The following is a 19,409-nucleotide window of genomic DNA, read 5'->3' as shown; positions in this document are numbered from 1 at the left end:
TGGGCTGGAAAGTGCCCCAGAGAGGAAAACACCCGTGAAAAGATGAAGTGTGTGAGTGTGCATGGTGGGGGCACACAGCAATGTTCTCACACAGCCAGGCCTCCTGGGAGAGACATGAAAGACCATCAGAGCAGGGTCTGGTCTGTCCCCACGCTCCTGGACAACTTGAGGCACCTACCCCAGGGCAATTGTCACAGACCAGCCCCTTGCAACCCCCTTGTAGGTCATTGTCCTCTCATCACAGCTGAGAGAGGTTGTTCTTCCCTCCATGGAAGGACACCGAGTGACTAGGTCAGAAGTCCAGGCTTGCATTGAGGCAAGATATGAGCATGCACATCATGTGTTGGGAGAGATGAACCTGAATGAGCATAAATGCCATCAGTGATTGCTGAGGGGGCCATGGAGGCTTGTGGAACAGTGTATTGAGGTCATTTCATGTTGAGAGTAACTTCCCCAATAAACCACCTGAATGCAAGAGTCATGCACTGGATGGTCTGTCTCCAGAAGGCAGATGCGCCTTGGCTATGGGGATTTCTATTCCCTACATTTCATTCTTGCCCCAGAGTTCTGCGACCCCAATGGAGCCGACAACTTCTGTGATTCTGCTTCATTGCTGGAGATCTCCTGCAGTAATACTGTGACACTCATGTTTTCTTAATCACCATTTTAGAGCCAGTTTTCCCCTCCCATTCACATAGGCATCCTGTGAATGCATCTCTGCTCTTCACCCTGGAGTAGACAGGCAGAAGACGTTCTCCGCCTGGCCCTTTCACCTCACCAGTGCCACTGTTTTCTACAGCACCTCATGCTTGACTGCATGATGCCAGAACAGCACTCCTGAGACAGTTCGACAAAGCCTTTTTCCTACACCATCCTCACATCCCTGCTCAACCTGCAGCCCAAGAACCAGGAAGGTTGAGCAGAAGTGGAACACTGAGAAAGAATTTTAAGAAAGCTTTGAGGTTCACACAGAGACCATCAGAGTTGCTGACCTCCCGTTGCCTTCTGAACAGGCCCAGAGGATCTGGACAGCATTTGCTGTGTCCCAGAAACTCACCTGGAAGGCCAGGATATAGAGAGAGCCTTTGGTGTGGGAAGGGGCAGAGAGTTGCTGGTGGACCTGGCTGGTGCCTCTGTCTCTCAAACACCTCAGAAAAGTTGTGGCTATCAGGGAGGTTCCATGGTCCTCTGAGAAATGAAATATCAAAATTGTCTTCAAGTAAGTTAAAAAGGAAGATGATTTGTAGAATTACAGGCTGGGTAGCTTCACCTCAGTCCCTGGGCAAGTGATGGGGCAAATGCTCTTCCAGACATCTCCAGGCACTTGAAGGAAACAAAAAAGAGTGCAGAACCTGCATGGGAGGGGAAAGCAGGGAATGTTGTGTACCTGGACTTTAACAAGGCCTTTGACATGCTCTACCATAGCCATATTGGTGACATATGGATGGAAAATAAAGATGACAACATGTGTGGCAGTTTGGCTGGATGGTCAGGCCCAGATGCCATCAGTAGAATGGACTCCTCCTGGCAGCCAGTCACTGTTGGCATCCCTCAGTGACCAGCACTTGAGCCAACACCTGTGAACATCTTCATTATCTGCCTGTATGATGGAACAGAGCTCACCTTATGGTCCCTTGTGGATAAAGGCAAACTGCGGGGAGCCCTTCATCTACCCCATCGAGTTCACCTGCCTCAAGCAGCACAGTCAGGATGACATCCAGGTCTCTTCCAATCTGAGTTATTCTATGATGCAAGGAATCTTTCCCTTGGAGAGCTCTTTGAAGACAGAAAAGGGAGAGGATGGAGAAAAGCCAGTGAAACAGAGTACATAGAGAGAATGTTACACTCTAAATGCAGAACAAAATTTGTTTTCATAAGTGGATGCCTAAAATTATTCACATAAATCAAGAGAACATGATCAACTGCTGGTACATGGCCTTAGTGCTGTTAATAAAAAATAATGAAAATCTTAAAATTCATAAAAAAAACTAAGCATGCTGGAAATGAAGACTTTTTCAGTGATTGTCTTGAGTTTTTTTCTGCAAAGGTTTCAGCTTTTTCCTAAATGCTCCCCCTCACCTTGAAAGGAATCCATTACTCTAACCCTTAACCTCAAACCTTACCTCTAAAACAAAGCCCAAACCCTTAACCCCTCACACTTACCTTACCTTTGTCCTTACTTACCCCTCACATGAAAATGCTGGCCTTCATCCTAGCCCTGACCCAAGACCTGACAAAACCCTAACACGCAAAGCCTGCCTATACCCTAAACACTAACCAGACACCCTCAGCAGAGCTCCAAACCCTCCTGCTAAACCTTTGCCTAATCCTGGACCCTGGAAGGTGAGCTCTAATCCTGAATCCCTAGCCTGAAAGCCTAACACCCAAAGCCCTCCTCCCCATGCTCTCAATCCCTCACCTTCAGTCCCTTTCCTAACCTGGACTTAGGCTGATTGGCACCTTGCGGGCAGGACATGAGGTCCCAGAGCAGCCTCATGGTGTGGGAAAAGGAATGTGGGGTGACCTGTATCTCATCAGCTTGTAAACCAAAAGGAGGAGATGGGTGAGAATGCTGTGGTGAGCTCAGCTGTGCCTTAGAAACTGCTGCTCCAGCAGGCAGCATGGGACTGTGAAGGTGGCTGTGAGGTCAGTTCTGTCTCTGGAGTTGAACGGCACGTGGCTTGGAAGATCCTGGTGAGGTTACTTTTGCCTGGTCAGCTGGTGCAGCTCATCTTGCAGAACTCATCTCCAGAAGGGTTATTCCATTTTGCTTCACTGATCACTTTGTTTTCTTACAAGGAAAGAAATCAAAGAATCATTTCTACTGGCCCTAAAAGAGGCTCTTCACATGTGAATTTGTTGCTGCAGGTTTACATAAAGATAAGGACATGCAGTTGGCCTAATCACTGGCAGCAGGTGGGAGCTTCCTGCAGACTTCTCTGTTGCAACCCAGTCTATCCTGCAACTCACAGAACTGTGTGCTCAGCACAACACAGACTGAAGGCCAAGCTGTACATGGGCACAGCCCCGGGTCTACTCTAGTTTACTGTTATGTGGACCTCTAACTCTCCATGTACAATGGTGTTCTGGTCAGGATCACTGAACCTCCTGATGAAGGTTAGGAAGAGGATGAGTTGTCCCTTAGACAGCTGGAGAAAGCCTCACAATTTTAGGCCCTGGTAGTTACTTTGAATACCATGGACCTCTGCTAGAAGTCTTTGGTTTAAGGGAAAGTAGAAGGTATTCCCTGATCCAACATGGTGGGAATGGCCTCCTGGATATGTTTTTCACAAGAAGACAAAGCAGGACTGCTGGAAGATGTGGAGGGGCTAGAAAACCCTGTGGGAAGTGAGCGAGACAAACTGTAGAAGTGCTGAGTAGAGAAGAAGGATGACCTCCCTCAACCATCTGGCAGTGCTGAGTCAAGGGGGATGACAACTCTTTTGTCTGGTTGGCCACACTCCTACTAATGCTGCCCATTGTGTACCTTTGCTTCAAAAGTGAAAAGCCAGGAGAGGATGAGTCTTTGGGAAGACATAAAAACAGCCTCCCATATCTTCTTGGATACCAGCAAGATATCCTCCCTGGCCTGAGTTTGGCTTCCTTTGTATTCTCATTCAGTCTTTCTCAGCTTTTGACCATGGGGATTTCTCCCTTGGTCGGCTATTCAATTAAACTAGTACCTCCTTCAATCATCTGGAGTGCCTTGTGATGCCTGACACTCTGATCTTGTCAGGGGCACCACAAATCTGATAGGCCATCTATACGGACTCATTAACAGCTGGCAAAGCAGAGCTTCACTCCAGGAGAACCTTGAGAAACTCTGGGATTGAGCAATAAAAACCTCATGAAATTTTACAAGGAGAAGCTGCCGGTTCTTTACGGGGGGCAGAATAACCCCACACATGAGGGCAGGCTGGGACCTGAACTGCTCAGGAGTGATTCTGAGCAGAAGGGGCTGGGCATTACGAGGGATGCCATACGAGCCAGTGGTGCATGCTCACCATGAGTAAGGCCAAGGGCATGTGGGGCTGCGTTAGGAGGAGTGTGGCCAAACAAACAACGGAATTATCGCCCCCTTTGAATCAACGCTGCGGTGTCCACATCTGGGCTAGTGTGTCTGGGTGTGGGACTCCCTGTTCTGGAGGAATGGAGAGGGACTAGAGAAGCTCCAGAGATCTGCCAGGATGGGGTTTGGGGCCTTTGAGAGAGACAGAGAAACCTGGGCTTCTTGAGCCTGGTGAATGGAGGCTCAGGGCACTGTAGCAGTAGCCTGCAACTGCTTGAAGGGTGGTTTCAGAGATAACGGAGCTTTTCTTTGTAGTAGGAAGAGAAGGAAACCTCCACAAAGTCCAACTTGGAAGGTTCAGATTGGAGGTTCAGAAAAACACATCTCAGTCCAAGGGCAGTGCTGTGGTACAAGAGATCACGCAGAGGGAGTCTGGATCAGCCCATGGCTTTGGGCTTCAAGGAAAGAGCAGTGAGGGTGGAGAGACATCAGTGAAAGTAGGAAATGCTGGGATGAGAGCTAGGTAGGAAAGCAAGATGGATGTCAACAGCCTGAAGGGACAAAGGTGCCTGAAGGGGACAGTATAAGTAACCTGAAGTAGAGATTGCTCTGGTGAGGCTGAAAGGCCACACAGGGCCAAGGTCTTTGTCCCCCTGGCTATGGCAGTTGTATCTGTCTCTGAGACCTACCAGCCTAAACTCTGTTTTGAGGCTCTGGACTTTGATTTCTCATTGCCACTTTCTGGGGAAGCCAGGAGGGGTTGTACAGTTTCCTACACTTGGCCTTGCTCAAACTCACACCCCACTGCTCCAGGAAGAGCCCTGAGCCACGCATGAGGGATCTGCCTTCCCACGGCCTGGGGTCAGGGTTTGGCCTTTAGCTGGTAAAACAAACCAAGGATTTTCTCCATAGCAGAACGACCTGTACAGTGCCTTTTCCTGCCTGCAATCACAACCTTCAATTATCTTCTCTAACGAGTCCATGGAGAGGCTTTGTCAATAATGACCCCCAGTGGGGTCAATCAATGCTTCAAGGTACTTTGAGTTGCTCTTCTGACTTCCACCTCTTGAGCGATTTGTTCAGTCTCCTCTTGGTATCTGTAGTTCATGGACTAAGGGCCAAATATACCATGGAGCTCATTAAAATACAGAAAGTATTAATGAACTATTTCCCTTCCTGTAATTTTCTTCAAGTCTTCAAGACACTACAACTAATTTGAGCTGTTTCATAATGTAGCAAAGAAGGAAGATTTCAAAATGCACCTAGCAGAAATTATTCTGTATTTTGAAGGGCATATTATGTTCCTTTTCAGTTCAGTGAAGAGGTGATAGTAGCGTTCTCTGGTTGATAATGATCCAGAATGTCTCCTCAGTAGGTCTGGACAGGTAGGAAAAGCAGTCCCTTGAGGCCCAACATGGTATGGACAACGCTCCTCCTCACCTGCCCAACCTTACCCTTTCTCCCGTTGCCCCCTGGGACTTTTTCCCACTTTTCCTTACATCAGATTTGTCCACATTTCTCTGCAGCTGGATGTTACAGCTCCTTTGCATCATCTCCCAAATGCTCTTCCTAGAAAGCTGGCTACACAGAGGCACCGCATGATTTTTCCTAATTACAAACAAAGAGAAGTGAAGCACAATTAGGCTTTAAAAATAATAAAACACACTCCTCCACCATAAGTTAAGTACAAGCTGCCCCTAATGAGGTTGTCTTTCAACAAGGGATAATCTTATAAGAAATGTTTTAGGTAAGCAGATAAAAGAATAAAGATACAAACATAATTAAAGAGTTGACAAAGGAGACAATTAGGCTACTGCAAAACAGGCAAACATTTAACTACCTGAAGTTCAAAACAGCAGCTGACAAGCTGAGCGGAAGCTGAATGAATAAAGAGAAGGAGAAAACTAGAGAATAATGGAAAGAGCCTTTGTCTAGAGAGTCTGCAACTGAAAATGGGACTTTAGAAAGAGTCATTATATCAGGACAGGTGAAAATAGGTGAAAGATCACAGAAACTAAATTCACCATATAACAGGCGCAATAGTGACAAGGATGTTGCAGGAGATCAACACATCTTTGGAACATCCCTTTTGAAAGGTCACAGGATTGGTAGAGGTCTCTTGTGAGTGAGAAAAACCCAATGTTGCAGCCAAAAGTGCCAGCGAGGGAACCACAAGCTGCACAAGAACACTTTGGTGAGGAGTGACCTGTCCAATGGGTTCTCTTGGGCGACATTTCTGGACACCTAAAAGAGAAAAAGCCATCAGCATGGACTTAGCAAGGGTAATTAATGTCTCACAAACTTGATTGCCTTCATGATGAAGTAACTGCTTTCCTGCGTGAGGGCAAAACAGTGAATGTCATTCACCTCAGCTTCAGCAAGGCTCTTGGCATGGTGTCCCTCAATGTTCTTGTACCCAAGGTAGGCCATTACAGTCGGATGGGTTGACAAACAGATGGGTGAAAACAGTTGGATATCAGGCTGACAGAGCAGTGGTGAAGGGGTCTCATGCCCAACCTCGAGACCACTGGGACTTACTGGGGGCTTGTGGGGCAGCACAGGGGACTCTGCTGAGACCTGGGCAGTTTAATACTTTGATAATCTGTGACCTTGAGGAGACAACTCTCACCACATTTGTTGATGATGTTAAACTGGGAAACCTCATAGGCAGGAGGGTTGTCCTGTCAGGAACATCACGACAGAGAAGGACAAAGGGCAGGTCCTGCACCTAGCATACACTAACCCCTGAAGATGTTGATAACTGGGAGAGAGGTCAGTGGAGGGCTGCTAAGATGCTCAGGGACTGGGACACTTGCTGGGAGGAGAAACTGAGGGAAAGGGCCTTGTTCAGCCTGGAGAAGAGAAGGCTTTGGGCACCTTGTAACAGCCTCTCTGTCCCTGCGGGGAGGTTTTTCCAGAAGGTGGAGCCAGTCTTGTCATGGCCATGCTTGGCAGGAGGATAATATTCTTCTCCGTGAAGGCATCAAAGCATTGGCGCAGCTTCCCCAGCTTTGTTGTGCTGTCTCTGCCCTTGGATGTTTTCCAGCCCCCACATGGTAAAGCCTTGAGCAACGTGGTCTCACTCCACAGCTGAACGTGCTGTGAGGAGAGGTCAGACCTGAGACCTCCTGAACTCCCATGCAGGAGAGTGGAAACCCGAATGGTGTTGTGGTGTCTTCCCCTCTGAGTCTTCCCCTGATGACAGCAGGGAATGTTCTCAGGTTCCCCATGACCATGGGAGTCAGTCAGTATAGTGAGACCAGCTGGAGCTTGCTTGTCCTCTTGTGATGCTCAGCAAGTAAAGCCATGAGAAGGGCCGAGGTGTGCAGGAAGAATTCATAATTAAGGCATTTGTCTTCTGAAGCAACTGCTACATGAACTGATGCCCAGTTTCCCAGGAAAGAGTTGGACATCACCTGCTGATGGCAAGCAGAGAATAAATGCTTTTGCTTCCACAGGCGGTCTGTGCTTTTCTTTATTAAACTGCCTTTATCTCAAACAATGAGTTTTTCTTCCCCGTGTCCTCTCGAGCAGCGGAGTGATTGTGTGGTTTGGTGGAAACTAAAATGTGGCAGCCAGGTTAACCCACTACCTTCCTTTTTGTGCCCAACGTGGGGCATGAGACAAGGGCAGTTTTGTATTAATGGTGCTACAGTTACAGTAGCTATTTGGTGGAGAGTGTCTGCGCAGGTCACTGAGTTTTCTGTCTGTGCTACTTATCTCCTGATTTTGCTGAGCTTGGGAACATGTTAATACAAACAAAGTCTACACTCTTTGCCCTGGTATTGATGTCTTTACTGTGTTGGGGTAGGTATTCTATCTTGTGGAGAGGATAAGGGAACACATCTCCCTCTTCCCTTAGAATCACAGAATGGTTTGGGTTGGAAGAAACCTTAAAGATCATCTAGTTCCAGCCCCCCTGACCCACGTCTTCATCTAGAAAAGGTTGCTCAAATCTCATTGTGTCGGTTTGACTGAAACTGAGTTAATTTTCTTCATGCAGTTAGAAACTTTTTTGCAAACAGCACGGTCATTGTTTGGATTTAGTTTGGGAAAAATCAGATAACACCCCGGGACAGAGATAATGTTTTTCTCCAAGTAACTTTCCAGTGGTTTTGAAGTGGAACAAAGAGAATACAAGAGCCTATTATCTTAGTTGCTGTCTGGGAGCCAAGGTCTTTCTGAGCTTTGTGCCCACAGGTGCGAAGCAGCTGGGAAGGGAAGCATGGATGGGACAGAGCTTGACTGACAGCCAGACTGACCAATGAGAATATTCCGTGCCATTAGCATCAGGCTTCATGCTGAAGGAGGGCAGGGTTTTCTGGATGCAGAGATTGAGACCTGTTTCAGTTCTACTGTGTTTCAGTGGAGTTCCATTTGGGAGTTTGTTTTGGTTTGTACTTTTGCCATTTTACCATTTTGCAACGACCTCTGGGCCTTTCTGCACTTTTCCCTCTTCCCCTGGGATCAGGTGTTCACGACCAGGCTGCTCTCTCTTTTTCTTGGACCGGCTGCTTGGTGCGGGCGGAGCTTGTGAGGAATTGCATTGAGTATCTTATTTTATATTCCATTTTCCATTTTATATGTGTTATTAGCCGTGGTGGTATATTAGTATTATTTTGTTATTTTATTAAACTGTGTTTATCTCAATCCAGGAGTTTCTCCCTTCGCTTTTGATTCTCTCCCCCATTTGGGGGTGGGGGGTGGGAGTGACCGAGCAGCTATCGTGGTTGTGATTGCTAGCTCGGGCTAAACCACGACAAGAGGCTAAACAGAAATGTTTTCACAGTCTGTGTTTTCACAAGAACATCACCAAAACCCATTTTACCTTTTTTTCATCTCTTTTGGCAAAGTCTCCCTCCCTTCCCCCAAATCTCCCATCTCTCTTGCACAGGTTCCTCCTGACCTCCCTACATGTGTCATCTTGTTGGGGGAAGCTTTCTGATGACCCTCATGACCTCAGAGTGTCTCTGTCCCCTGTGCTGACCAGTCAGAAGTGACCTCTCAGCCAGCACCCAAAGGGACTCATTGTACTTCTGTGCTGGAGAGGCCTCTTCACAGCCCACCCAGCAGCACTGGAGGAAGGTCAAGCCCTGCACCACCCCAGAGGTACTGTGCCTGCAAACCAGCGCATGAACCAGAAGGGATCCTGGCTTATCTTTCCCACCTGGGTGCGTCAGTTACCCAGAGTATCTTGGAGGCAGTGGAGACCTCTGTGAGGACAACTGAATCAAGCCTAAAATGTAAATTTTATACAAACCTATGCAGAAGAAACAAACTAAGAAACAAACAAAGAAACAAGCAAACAAACAAGCAAACAAACAAACATCTCTAAGTAATAGCTGAAAAAGTCTTAATTTCCAGAATGCTAGGCTCTTAAGCCATTTCTGTGCAATTTTTGTGGTCACTGAGGGATGCTGATAGTATCTGGCTCCATCAGTACAGCTGATGGCATTTGTTCTTGATCAGCCAGCCAACTTTCCACCCATTGCATCACCCAGATCTTCAGCTCAGACATCAGAAACCTGCTCTAAGACTTTGGGATACCACATTCAAGGACTGGCAAAAGTCCAGGTACACAACATGCCCTTCTTTCTCATCTCACACGGTTTCAGCCATCCCATTCTTGTCCTTCAATGGCCTCAGCCATCCCTTGCTTGTCCTTCAATGGCCTGGAGATGGCTGCAAGAGCATTTGCCTCATCACCTCCCCAGGGACTGAGCTGAAGCTGATCTACACGTAATAGTCCCAGTCTTCTTTCTTGTCCTTCTGGAAGCTGCATTTGTTATTTGCCTTTTCTGAGGATCTTGGAATCTTCCTGATCTCTCTGGATTTTTCCAAGATGTTTGAGAGAGATCTCACAATGACTGCAGCCAGCTCTAATAGCACCTCACTGGCTCTTCCTACACCAAAAGTTTTCTCCATATCTCACAGTTCCAGAGGAGTGCCAGGGGCACAGTAAACACCTGTCTAGCTCATCAGGCACCGTTTGGAAGAGAAACAGAAGTGAATTCTTCCTGTGTGCCCGTGACTCCAATGGGGCCTCTGTGCCACTCACAGCTTTCCTGAGCATTTTTTAAGTGTCTTCCCCTCTGCAAACTTTCTGGTCCTCAGGCTGTAGATGGGGGGATTGAAAAGGAGCATGAGGATGGGCTTTGTTAAACTATTCAAAAGGGTTGTTCTGGGCATCACAGAGACAAGGATGAAGGTGTTGTAGAAAACAGCAGCATTGGTGAGGAGAAAGGAACAGATGGAGAATGTTTTCTGCCTGCCTACAGAGATCTGATACACACAGAAAATAACCATGTGAACAGGAAGAGGAGAATGGGAATGGAGAGAGCCTGAGTGTCACGGTGTCACTGCATGAGAGCTCCAGTGATGTGGTAGATCACAGAAGTGGTCAACTCTGCTGGGGCCACAGAACTGTACCCAGGACACGACTGAAATGATTCCTGTAGATGACGGAGGAGTCCCTAGTGTGTCTGCCACTGGAGACAGATGTCCCAGGTCATGAGTCTTGTAGAGGGCAGGGGATGACACACAGCCCAGTACTGATAGTAGGATGTGGTCACCAGTAGTGAGCGCTCTGTACAAGGACAAGGTGCAGGAAACAGCACTAACACAGTGATGAGCAGGGATGGTGCTGTCCCCAGCCACAAAGCTGCCCATCAGCTGGGATAGGGGAGTGGGTATGCAGAAAGTCTCCCAGGAGAACAAATGTCCCAAGAAGAAGTCCATGGAGATGTGCAAATGCTGTTTTGCCACCACCTGCACAATAATGAGGGTTTTCCCAAACAAAAACACCATGCAGGTCATGAGGGAGAGAAGGATTTCCTAAGGGATGGGAATATTCCCCATTCCTGGTAGGAGGGCACCTCCACAACTGCCCCCTTGCATTTTCGCTGTGGAAGGTTTTAGGTCCCTCTTTTCCCCTTGCACTTGGTAGGGAACTTGCGAGGAAGGAGTTTTGGTTCTTTTGTAGATGCTTGGGTATCAGTCAGAAAGACAAGTCATTGAAGGTACATTTATTTTTTTTTAAACTAAAAATAGAGTAGAGCCCCATGTTCACATAGTCACAGGGTCACACTAGCAAAGTAGATAATGAAGTTGAAATGGGCTGTCCACATTCCTTTGTGGATAACATTATTAAAGTTAAAAAAAAAGGCAGAACAAAAGACAACACAAACACAAAACTGACGACAACAATAACAAACTAGTGAGAAAGGATGGACCTGTAATAAGTTACAGTATGAGTCATATATTGAAACAGATGGACAGTCTAGAGCTTCTGGAAGTTATACAGTCATCAGTTTCCACACTGCATTCTGTAGCTCTTGGTTTCTCATGCTGTAGATGAGGGGGTTCAATGTTGGAGGCACCAATGAGTACAGAACTGCCACCACTAGATCCAGGGATGGCAAAGAGACGGAAGGGGACTTCAGGCAAGCAAACATGCCAGTGCTGATAAACAGGGAGACCACAGCCAGGTGAGGGAGGCACGTGGAAAAGGCTTTGTGCCGTCCCTGCTCAGAGGGGATCCTCAGCACGGCCCTGAAGATCTGCACATAGGACAGTACAATGAACACAAAACATCCTAAAAAGACAAAAGTACTGAAAACAAGAAGTTTAAATTCCCTGAGGTAGGCATCTGAGCAGGAGAGCTTAAGGATCTGGGAAACTTCACAGAAGAACTGTTCAATGGTATTACCTTGGCAAAGTGGCAGTGAAAATGTATTGGCTGTGTGCATCAGAGAATAGAGGAACCCAGTGCCCCAGGCAGCTGCTGCCATGTGGACACAAGCTCTGCTGCCCAGGAGGGTCCCGTAGTGCAGGGGTTTGCAGATGGCAATGTAGCGGTCATAGGCCATGACTGTGAGAAGAAAAAACTCTGCTGAAAGGCAAAACACAAACAGAAAGAGCTGTGCAGCACATCCTTCATAAGAGATGGCCCTGGACTGCCAGAGGGAGTTGCCCATGGCTTTAGGGACAGTGGTAGAGATGGAGCCCAGGTCAATGACAGAGAGGTTGAGGAGGAAGAAGTACATGGGGGTGTGCAGGTGCTGGTCACAGGCTATGATGATGATGATGAGGGCGTTGCCCAGGAGGGCAGCCAGGTAGATGCCCAGGAAGAGCCAGAAGTGCAAGAGCTGCAGCTCCCGTGTGTCTGTGAATGCCAGGAGGAGGAACTGGGTGATGGAGCTGCTGTTGGACATTTGCTGTTTCTGGTCATGGGGACCTATCCAATGAGGAAAAAGCAGTGAGAAATTTGGGCAGAGTTCTCTGAGCAAAATGTGATGCAGTACTCATGGAAATCCCCTAGACTGACTTACCCTGTTCAGGTCCCTTTCACGAGCTGTGGTTGGTGCTGTCTAGCGGTGTCACTGGGAAGAGGCATCTTTGTTGTGGACTATACTGAATTCAGTCCTGCCCTACAGCAATAGGGAAATAGAAGAACAGGGTGATCTGAGATTATATCAACTCATGATATCAAAGACTATTTGAGCACAGTCACTCCCATTTCACCTAATGGCAGAGCAGAGCTGTAGAGATCTTGTTCTGTTTATTTTATTCTAACTGCCCCACCATGGCTGAGGAGGTTTTGTTTGTTTGTTAAGGCAAAAATGCCTTAATGATGCTTTTCACTGCAAGTGAAACCTTGTGGCTGCTGGCAGACAAAGGGACTGTCCCTTAGTGCAGAGTGGGGACAGCTGGTCTGTCCATCAGTCCTGGTCTCAGCTGCCCTGTGCCAGCACCTCTTTGAGCTGGAGGACGATCAGCCCCAGATGTTCCCCTGAGCAGAAACTGGACACCGCTGAGAGCAGAGCAATATGGTTTCTAAGGGCTGATCTGCAAACCACTGACCGCTCTCATTGTACATGGACAGGATCTCAGCTCTGCCCTCCCGGCCAGGGACACACACGGCTCATTGCATCATACAGACGATGAGCCACATTGCCATGGCCTAGTGCCGAAGTGTCTTCTCCACGGGGCTCCTCTCTGGGCAGAGAGTATCCATGGGAGATCTGTGCCGTGGTGGGGGCAGCCTGCAGCCCAGCAGAGCCCCCTGGGATAAAGTCAAAATTCCTAAAGATGGGATGTCCTGAGGCTCAGCTCAGCTCATTGCCAGCCCCACACATCAATATGCCCAGAGCCCCAGGTAATGTTGGGCAAAGGCAACCAGAACAAGACGTGAAACACAGATAAATGCCCCAATGGTCTGGCCAAGGGAGGAAGGACATGGACAGACGGACAGGCACTTGGGGGTTTCTCCTCACTGGGAGCTGGGCTGTGGAGAAGGTTCAGCCTGAAGCCCCACAACCCTGGGATCAAAGGCTGTGCTGGGTGGGAGGAACCAGGGGGTTGCTCTGGGAAAGCATCTGCACTGCAGGACATGTTGGGGAGGTGCCCAAATCCCCACTCCCTTGGCATTTCTGGGAGCAGCTCCCTCTGCCTCTCTGCCTATGTCTCTGCTGCCTGCAGCTGTCCCTGGAGCTGCTTTCCTGTGCCCTTGTCACCTCCCTCTCTGTGCTCACAGACCTCATCCCACCCGCTCTGTGCTCAGTTATGTTCTGCAGATCCCTCCTGTCCACAGGGAACTGCCCAGGGGCAGCTCTGTGAGTGCAGGGTCAGGACTGCTTTAGCAGGGGCTTGGACTAGGTGGTCTCCAGAGCTCTGTTCCAACCCCAACGATTCTGTGATTCTGTGAGAAGCTGCCACTGCCCACCCAGCCAATCAAGAGTGAAAAACTCAAAGCAAAGTCTCTGCACCTTTCAGGAAAACATTTCCTTCATATTATTGTTGAAAGTTCCCTTGGAAATGCTCAAGGATAACCTGGAGCTGGGAGCAAACCTGTCCCACTCAGCATCCTTTGGATCCTACCCTGCCCTGCCTGGGGTCACCCACCCACTCACAGCTTCTCCCCACATCACTGTGGGGATCTCCCAGGCAGGCTGAGTGCTGTCCCTGGCAGGCAGCAGAGTCCCTTCCCCGGCACACAGCCCTGGGGTGCAGGGACCCTGCTCTGAATACATCCTGGGCAGCCCTGGCTACATTCCTGGCTTTACACACCTGCAACCGTGCCCAGGCAGAAGGCAGCTGTCACGCCCTGTCCCTCTGATGGTGCAGCAGGCAAGCCCTGCTCTGGAGCATGTCCTCCTCGACATTAAAGAAATGAAGAGAGTCCTCCTGACAGATCTCATAAGCTGTCAGATGAATCACTTCTAGGAGGTCCCTCCAGGAACTGCAGCTGCATTGCCCTGCACCCAGACACTCACCATGTAGATGGCTGTGAAACTTTCTCCCTCAGTAATCTCTCAGCATCCTCCACCCCATGTTGTCTTTAACCTCTCTCTGCCTGTCTCCTGTGCCCTCGGTGCTGCAGGCAGAGCCCTCAGCCCTGCTGCGTGTGCAGAGGAGCTGCTCCTGGGCAGAGCTGTCTCTCTGCAGCGCTGCCGCTTCCGTGAGCTCCCTGTGTCCCAGGAGCCCAGCCCAGCCCAGCAGCACAGGAGCAGCCCATGATGTCCCTTTCTCTGTCCCCTCTGGGCTCCCTCAAGATGTCCCTGGGGCACCTGCTGTGAAACAGGCTCAAGTCGTCACTGATGTTCTGTCTGTCAGCTCGGGAGAAACATTCATTTCCAGCAGAGACATTTCACAGAATCACAGAATCGACTGGGTTGGAACAGACCTGAGAGAACATCAAGTCCAACCCTTGGTCCAACTCCAGTCCGTTTACTAGATCATGGCACTAAGAGCCGTGTCCAATCTCAGTTTAAAAACCTCCAGGGACCATGAGTCCATCACCTCCCTGGGCAGCCATTCCAATGCCTGACCACTCTCTCTGCAAAGAATTGCTTTCTAATCTCCAGCCTAAATTTCCTCTGGCAGGGTTGAAGCCCATGGCCCCTTGTCCTATTGCTGACTGCCTGGGAGAAGAGACCAATCCTCCCCTGGCTAGAACTGCCCTTCAGGTAGTTCTAGAGAGTGCTGAGCTCAGCTCTAAGCCTCCTCTTCTCCAGACTAAACAAGCCCAGCTCCCTCAGCCTCTCCCCATAGGGCTTGTGCTCAAGTCCCTTCCCCAGTCTTGTTGCTCTTCTCTGGACCCGCTCCAGCACTTCAATCTCTTTCCTGAACTGAGTGACCCAGAACTGAAAACAATACTCCAGGTGTGGCCTCCCCAATGCAGAGCACAGGGGAAGGATCACTGCCCTTGTCCTGCTGACCACGCTAGTTTGGATACAGGACAGGACACCATTGGCCTTCTTGGCCACCTGGGCACACTGTTGGCTCATGTTGAGCTTCCTGTCCATTAGTCCCCCCAGGTCCCTTTCTGCCTGACTGCTCTCCAGCCACTCTGTGCCCAGCCTGGAGCGCTGCAGGGGGGTGTTGTGGCCAAAGTGCAGGACCTGGCACTTGGCCTTGTTTCTCCTAATAAGAAAAGAGTTGGACATATGAACCACCTTTCCTTTTCTCATCATTAGACAAGGCACCCAGATGGGGACGGGGAGGGATCTGCTTTACCCTTGCTGAGGGAATTAATTCATCTGAGTCAACTGGGGCAACTCGTCCTGGGTTTGTAGTCCTGGGGTTGGCAGTGGACTCAGCTCTCACCTATGGCTGCCACAGACCCACAGGAGGTGGATTCCTCTTGCCTCAGTTCAGGTGGGTACAAAATACACACCTTCTGCCTGGGAGCTGCTTGTCTCAGCTGTTGTTCAGACAGCTGAGTTGCTCAGACCCAAACAACCAATGACATCTGGGGTGTCAGTGGTGGTCCAAGATAAATGCAGGCAGATTCAAGGTCCAATGGAGCAATGCTGAAACAGGGCGGTTTCTGGGAGCAGCATTTTTGAGGCCAGTGGGGAATTCCTTTGGCCAAATGAAAGGACAGCAGTTGATCATGTTTGGGACAAAGAAACCTGTCCCTCCTCAGTATGTTGTTGTCTAAAACCCATATACAGCTGACCCAATGTAGCCATTGCCACAGGGAGAGCTCAGCCTTTCTCCTCCTCTTCACCACCTGTATTTACTAGGCTTCCACTGAGAAGAATGGCATTTGTGTCAGGGACATCCCTCCATTACCCAACCTATTTCAGCGCAGCTGCTCAATGTCATGGCCAAGTCCAGGCCTGTGCTGCTACCTGAGGTGTGTACAGGGCTCTCCAGCACAACTGCATTTGTCTGGCAGGGACAGCACAGCACCTATAGGAAAGCCATCCCCACTCAGAGCAGGTGTGGGACAGACCACCCAGGGCATCTCGGACAGACCCACTTTCTCTGGGTCAGTGACTGGTCACCAGCACTGTGCTGAGAAGAGGCCTCTCCCACCTCCACCTGATAGATACAGGCCAACCAGGACTATGAAGCATGTCCCACCAGGGTCTGTACTCATGTGTCTCTGCTCCTGAACTCTGCTGGTTCTTCTCTCTCCTGTCCTTTACTCATCCCATTGATGGTTTTATTATCAAGGTGTTTCTGGATCACAGGATGTCCCCAGTCAATGGAAAAAGGGAAATCATATCCATCTAACATAAAATAAAATCAAACAAAAAACCCCCACACCACCACCACCAAAAAAACAACCAACAAACCAACCAACCAAACCCCAAGATGTAAAAAGGAGGACCCTGAGAACTACCACCCACTCAGCCTCTCTTCTGTGCCTGGAAAGGTCAAGGAGCAGATCCTCCTGGAAGCTCTGTTGAAACGTATGGAACACAGAGAGGTGATTAGAGACAGTTCACAAGGCTGAACCAAGGGTAAATCATGCCTGACTAAGCTAGTGGACTCCTCTGGAGTGACTGCATCAGCAGACAAGGGAAGAGCTATGAATGTCATCTATCTGGGCTTCTATAAGACTTTCCAAGCAGCCCCCACTGAAAAATTGCTGAGACCTTGGTGTGGCGGATAGATGGATTAGGAATTGACTGGATGGCTGTGTCAAAAGAGTAACAGTCAATAACTCATGTTCAATTGAAAACAAGGAAAGAGCAGTTTCTGTCAATTGTCCATTCTGGGATGAATACTGTTTAATATCTTAATAAATTATATACACAGTATACCCTCAGCAACTTTGCAGGTCACAGAGTCACAGAACATCACCAGCTGAAAGAGATCCATATATATCATTAAGTCCAACTCCCTGCTCCTTGCAGGATGACCTAAACCATATGACGAAGAACTGAACTCTGACAGGTTTGGTGACATGAAGACAGTGAGATGAGTTATGTTATGTGTCATATGTTGAAGAACATAGACACTTTGTAGCTTCTGGCAGGCATCCAGTCACCAGTTTCCACACTGCATCCTGGAGCTCCTTGTTCCTCATACTGTAGATGAGGGGGTTCACTGCTGGAGGCACCACTGAGTACAGAGCAGACACCACCAGATCCAGGGATGGGGAGGAGAAAGAGAGGGGCTTCAGATAGGAAAATATGACAGTGATAAAAAACAGGGAGACCACATCTAGGTGAGGGAGACACATGGAAAAGGCTTTGTGCCATCCCTGCTCAGAGGGGATCCGCAGCACGGCCCTGAAGATCTGCACATAGGACAGCACAATGAACACAAAACACCCCAAATAGACAATAGCAATAAACACGAGAAGTCTAAATTCCCTGAGGTAAGCGTCTGAGCAGGAGACCTTGAGGATCTGGGAAACTTCACAGAAGAACTGGTCCACAGCCTTGCCCTTGCAGAGTGGCAGTGAAAATGTATTGGCTGTGTGCAGCAGAGCATGGAGAAACCCACTGGCCCAGGCAGCTGCTGCCATATGGACACAAGCTCTGCTGCCCAGGAGGGTCCCGTAGTGCAGGGGTTTGCAGATGGCAACATAGCGGTCATAGGCCATGACTGTGAGAAGAAAGTACTCTGCTGAAATGAAAAACACAAACAGAAAGAGCTGTGCAGCACATCCTATGTAGGAAATGGCCCTCGTGTTCCAGAGGGAACAGGCCATGGATTTGGGGAGAGTTTTGGAGATACACCCCAGGTCAAGGAGGGAGAGGTTGAGGAGGAAGAAGTACATGGGGGTGTGCAGGTGCTGGTCACAGGCTATGGTGATGATGATGATGCCGTTGGCCAGGCGAGCAGCCAAGTAGGTTCCCAGGAAGAGCCAGAAGTGCAAGAGCTGCAGCTCCTGTGTATCTCCAAACTCCATGAGGAGGAACTGGGTGATGGAGCTGTTGTTGGACATCTTCTGCCGCTGGTCATGATGACCTGTCCAAGTAGGAAAAGGCAGTGAGCAGTTACGGCAGAGTTCTTTGATGGAAATCTATTCAATGTGTCATGGAAATCCCCTAGACTGCCTTGGCCCTTTCATGTCCCTTTTATGAGCTCTGTTCTGTGCTGACTGTGCCTCGGGGAGCAGGGGGCTCTGCTGTGGACACACAAGTATCCCAATGCTCTTGTCAAGGCAGGAATGACAGGGACAGACGGACAGGTACTGCAGAGTTTCTCTTCTTTGGGGTCACGCTTCCAAGAGGACTCAGCCTGAAGCCCCACGACCCTGGGGGCAGATGCTGTGCTGGGTGTGAGACCTGGAAATTGCTCCAGGAAAGTGTCTGCACTGTGGGGGATGGCAGGGACGTGCCTGAATTCCGTCCTCCAACAGCATTTCTGTCAGCAGCTCCTTCTCCGTCCCTACTCATGTCCCTGCTGTCTGGAGCTGTCCCTGCCAGGAGCTGCTTCTCTCTCCCCGTGTTTCATCCCTGTTTGTGCTCATAGTCTCCATCTCACTTACTGTCTGCTCAGCTCTGCCCTGCAGACCCCCCTGTTAGTGGGACCCTGACCAGAGGCATCTCTTTATGGGCAGTGATTCAGTGGGATCCTGAATCCTAAAGAGAACTGGGATCTGAGTGCCTTCTCCAGAGGAGAAGAATAAACTATTGACTCCAACTGCACTCTGAGCCAACCAAGAGTAGAAAACTCAAAGCACAGACTCCTTCCCTTTTAGATAATCTCCATTTTGACCTTCTTCTTGAAAAGTCCCCTTGGAAATACCCTGGGGGTAATTTGGAGCTGTGAGCAGTGCTGTGCCATGCAGCACCCTCTGAACAGCAGGACCCTGCCTGCTCTGCCAGGGGTTGCCCCTTACACCCACTGCTCCTCCTCACAGCACCGTGGGGATCTCCCCGGGCAGGCTGAGTGCTGACTCTGGCAGGTGGCAGAGTCCCTGCCTGGCACACAGTCCTGGGGTGCAGGGACCCTGCTCTGCAGGACAGCCCTGGGCACCCACCCTGCACACCCAGCTTCACACTGCTGCAGCCATCTCTCGGAGAAGGCAGTTGTTATGCCTTTCTCCTCTCACGGTGCAGCAGGGAAGCCCTGCTCCAGAGCGTGTCCTCCTTCTCCACACCAGACCAGTCAAGACAGTCATCTTGATAGGTCCTATCAGCCATGGGAT

The 19,409-nt window shown here is 49.4% G+C and overlaps 2 protein-coding genes across 2 annotated transcripts; both read right to left on the bottom strand.

Moving 5' to 3' along the window:
• Positions 1 to 11,288: 11,288 nt before the first annotated feature.
• LOC135576033 (olfactory receptor 14I1-like) lies at positions 11,289 to 12,350 on the bottom strand. Its single transcript, XM_065038588.1, has one exon. The coding sequence runs from the start codon at positions 12,220 to 12,222 to the stop codon at positions 11,305 to 11,307; it is 918 nt and encodes a 305-aa protein (XP_064894660.1). The 5' UTR covers positions 12,223 to 12,350; the 3' UTR covers positions 11,289 to 11,304.
• A 4,718-nt stretch (positions 12,351 to 17,068) lies between these two features.
• LOC102086633 (olfactory receptor 14A16-like) lies at positions 17,069 to 18,205 on the bottom strand. Its single transcript, XM_065038587.1, has one exon. It carries the CDS (start codon positions 18,198 to 18,200, stop codon positions 17,235 to 17,237), a length of 966 nt encoding a protein of 321 aa, XP_064894659.1. The 5' UTR covers positions 18,201 to 18,205; the 3' UTR covers positions 17,069 to 17,234.
• Positions 18,206 to 19,409: the final 1,204 nt, after the last annotated feature.

The sequence above is a fragment of the Columba livia genome, chromosome 22, assembly GCF_036013475.1.
Source record: "Columba livia isolate bColLiv1 breed racing homer chromosome 22, bColLiv1.pat.W.v2, whole genome shotgun sequence".
Lineage (NCBI taxonomy): Eukaryota > Metazoa > Chordata > Aves > Columbiformes > Columbidae > Columba > Columba livia.
The sequence above is the reverse complement of the archived record's forward strand: the minus strand, read 5'-3'. Positions and strand labels throughout refer to the sequence as shown.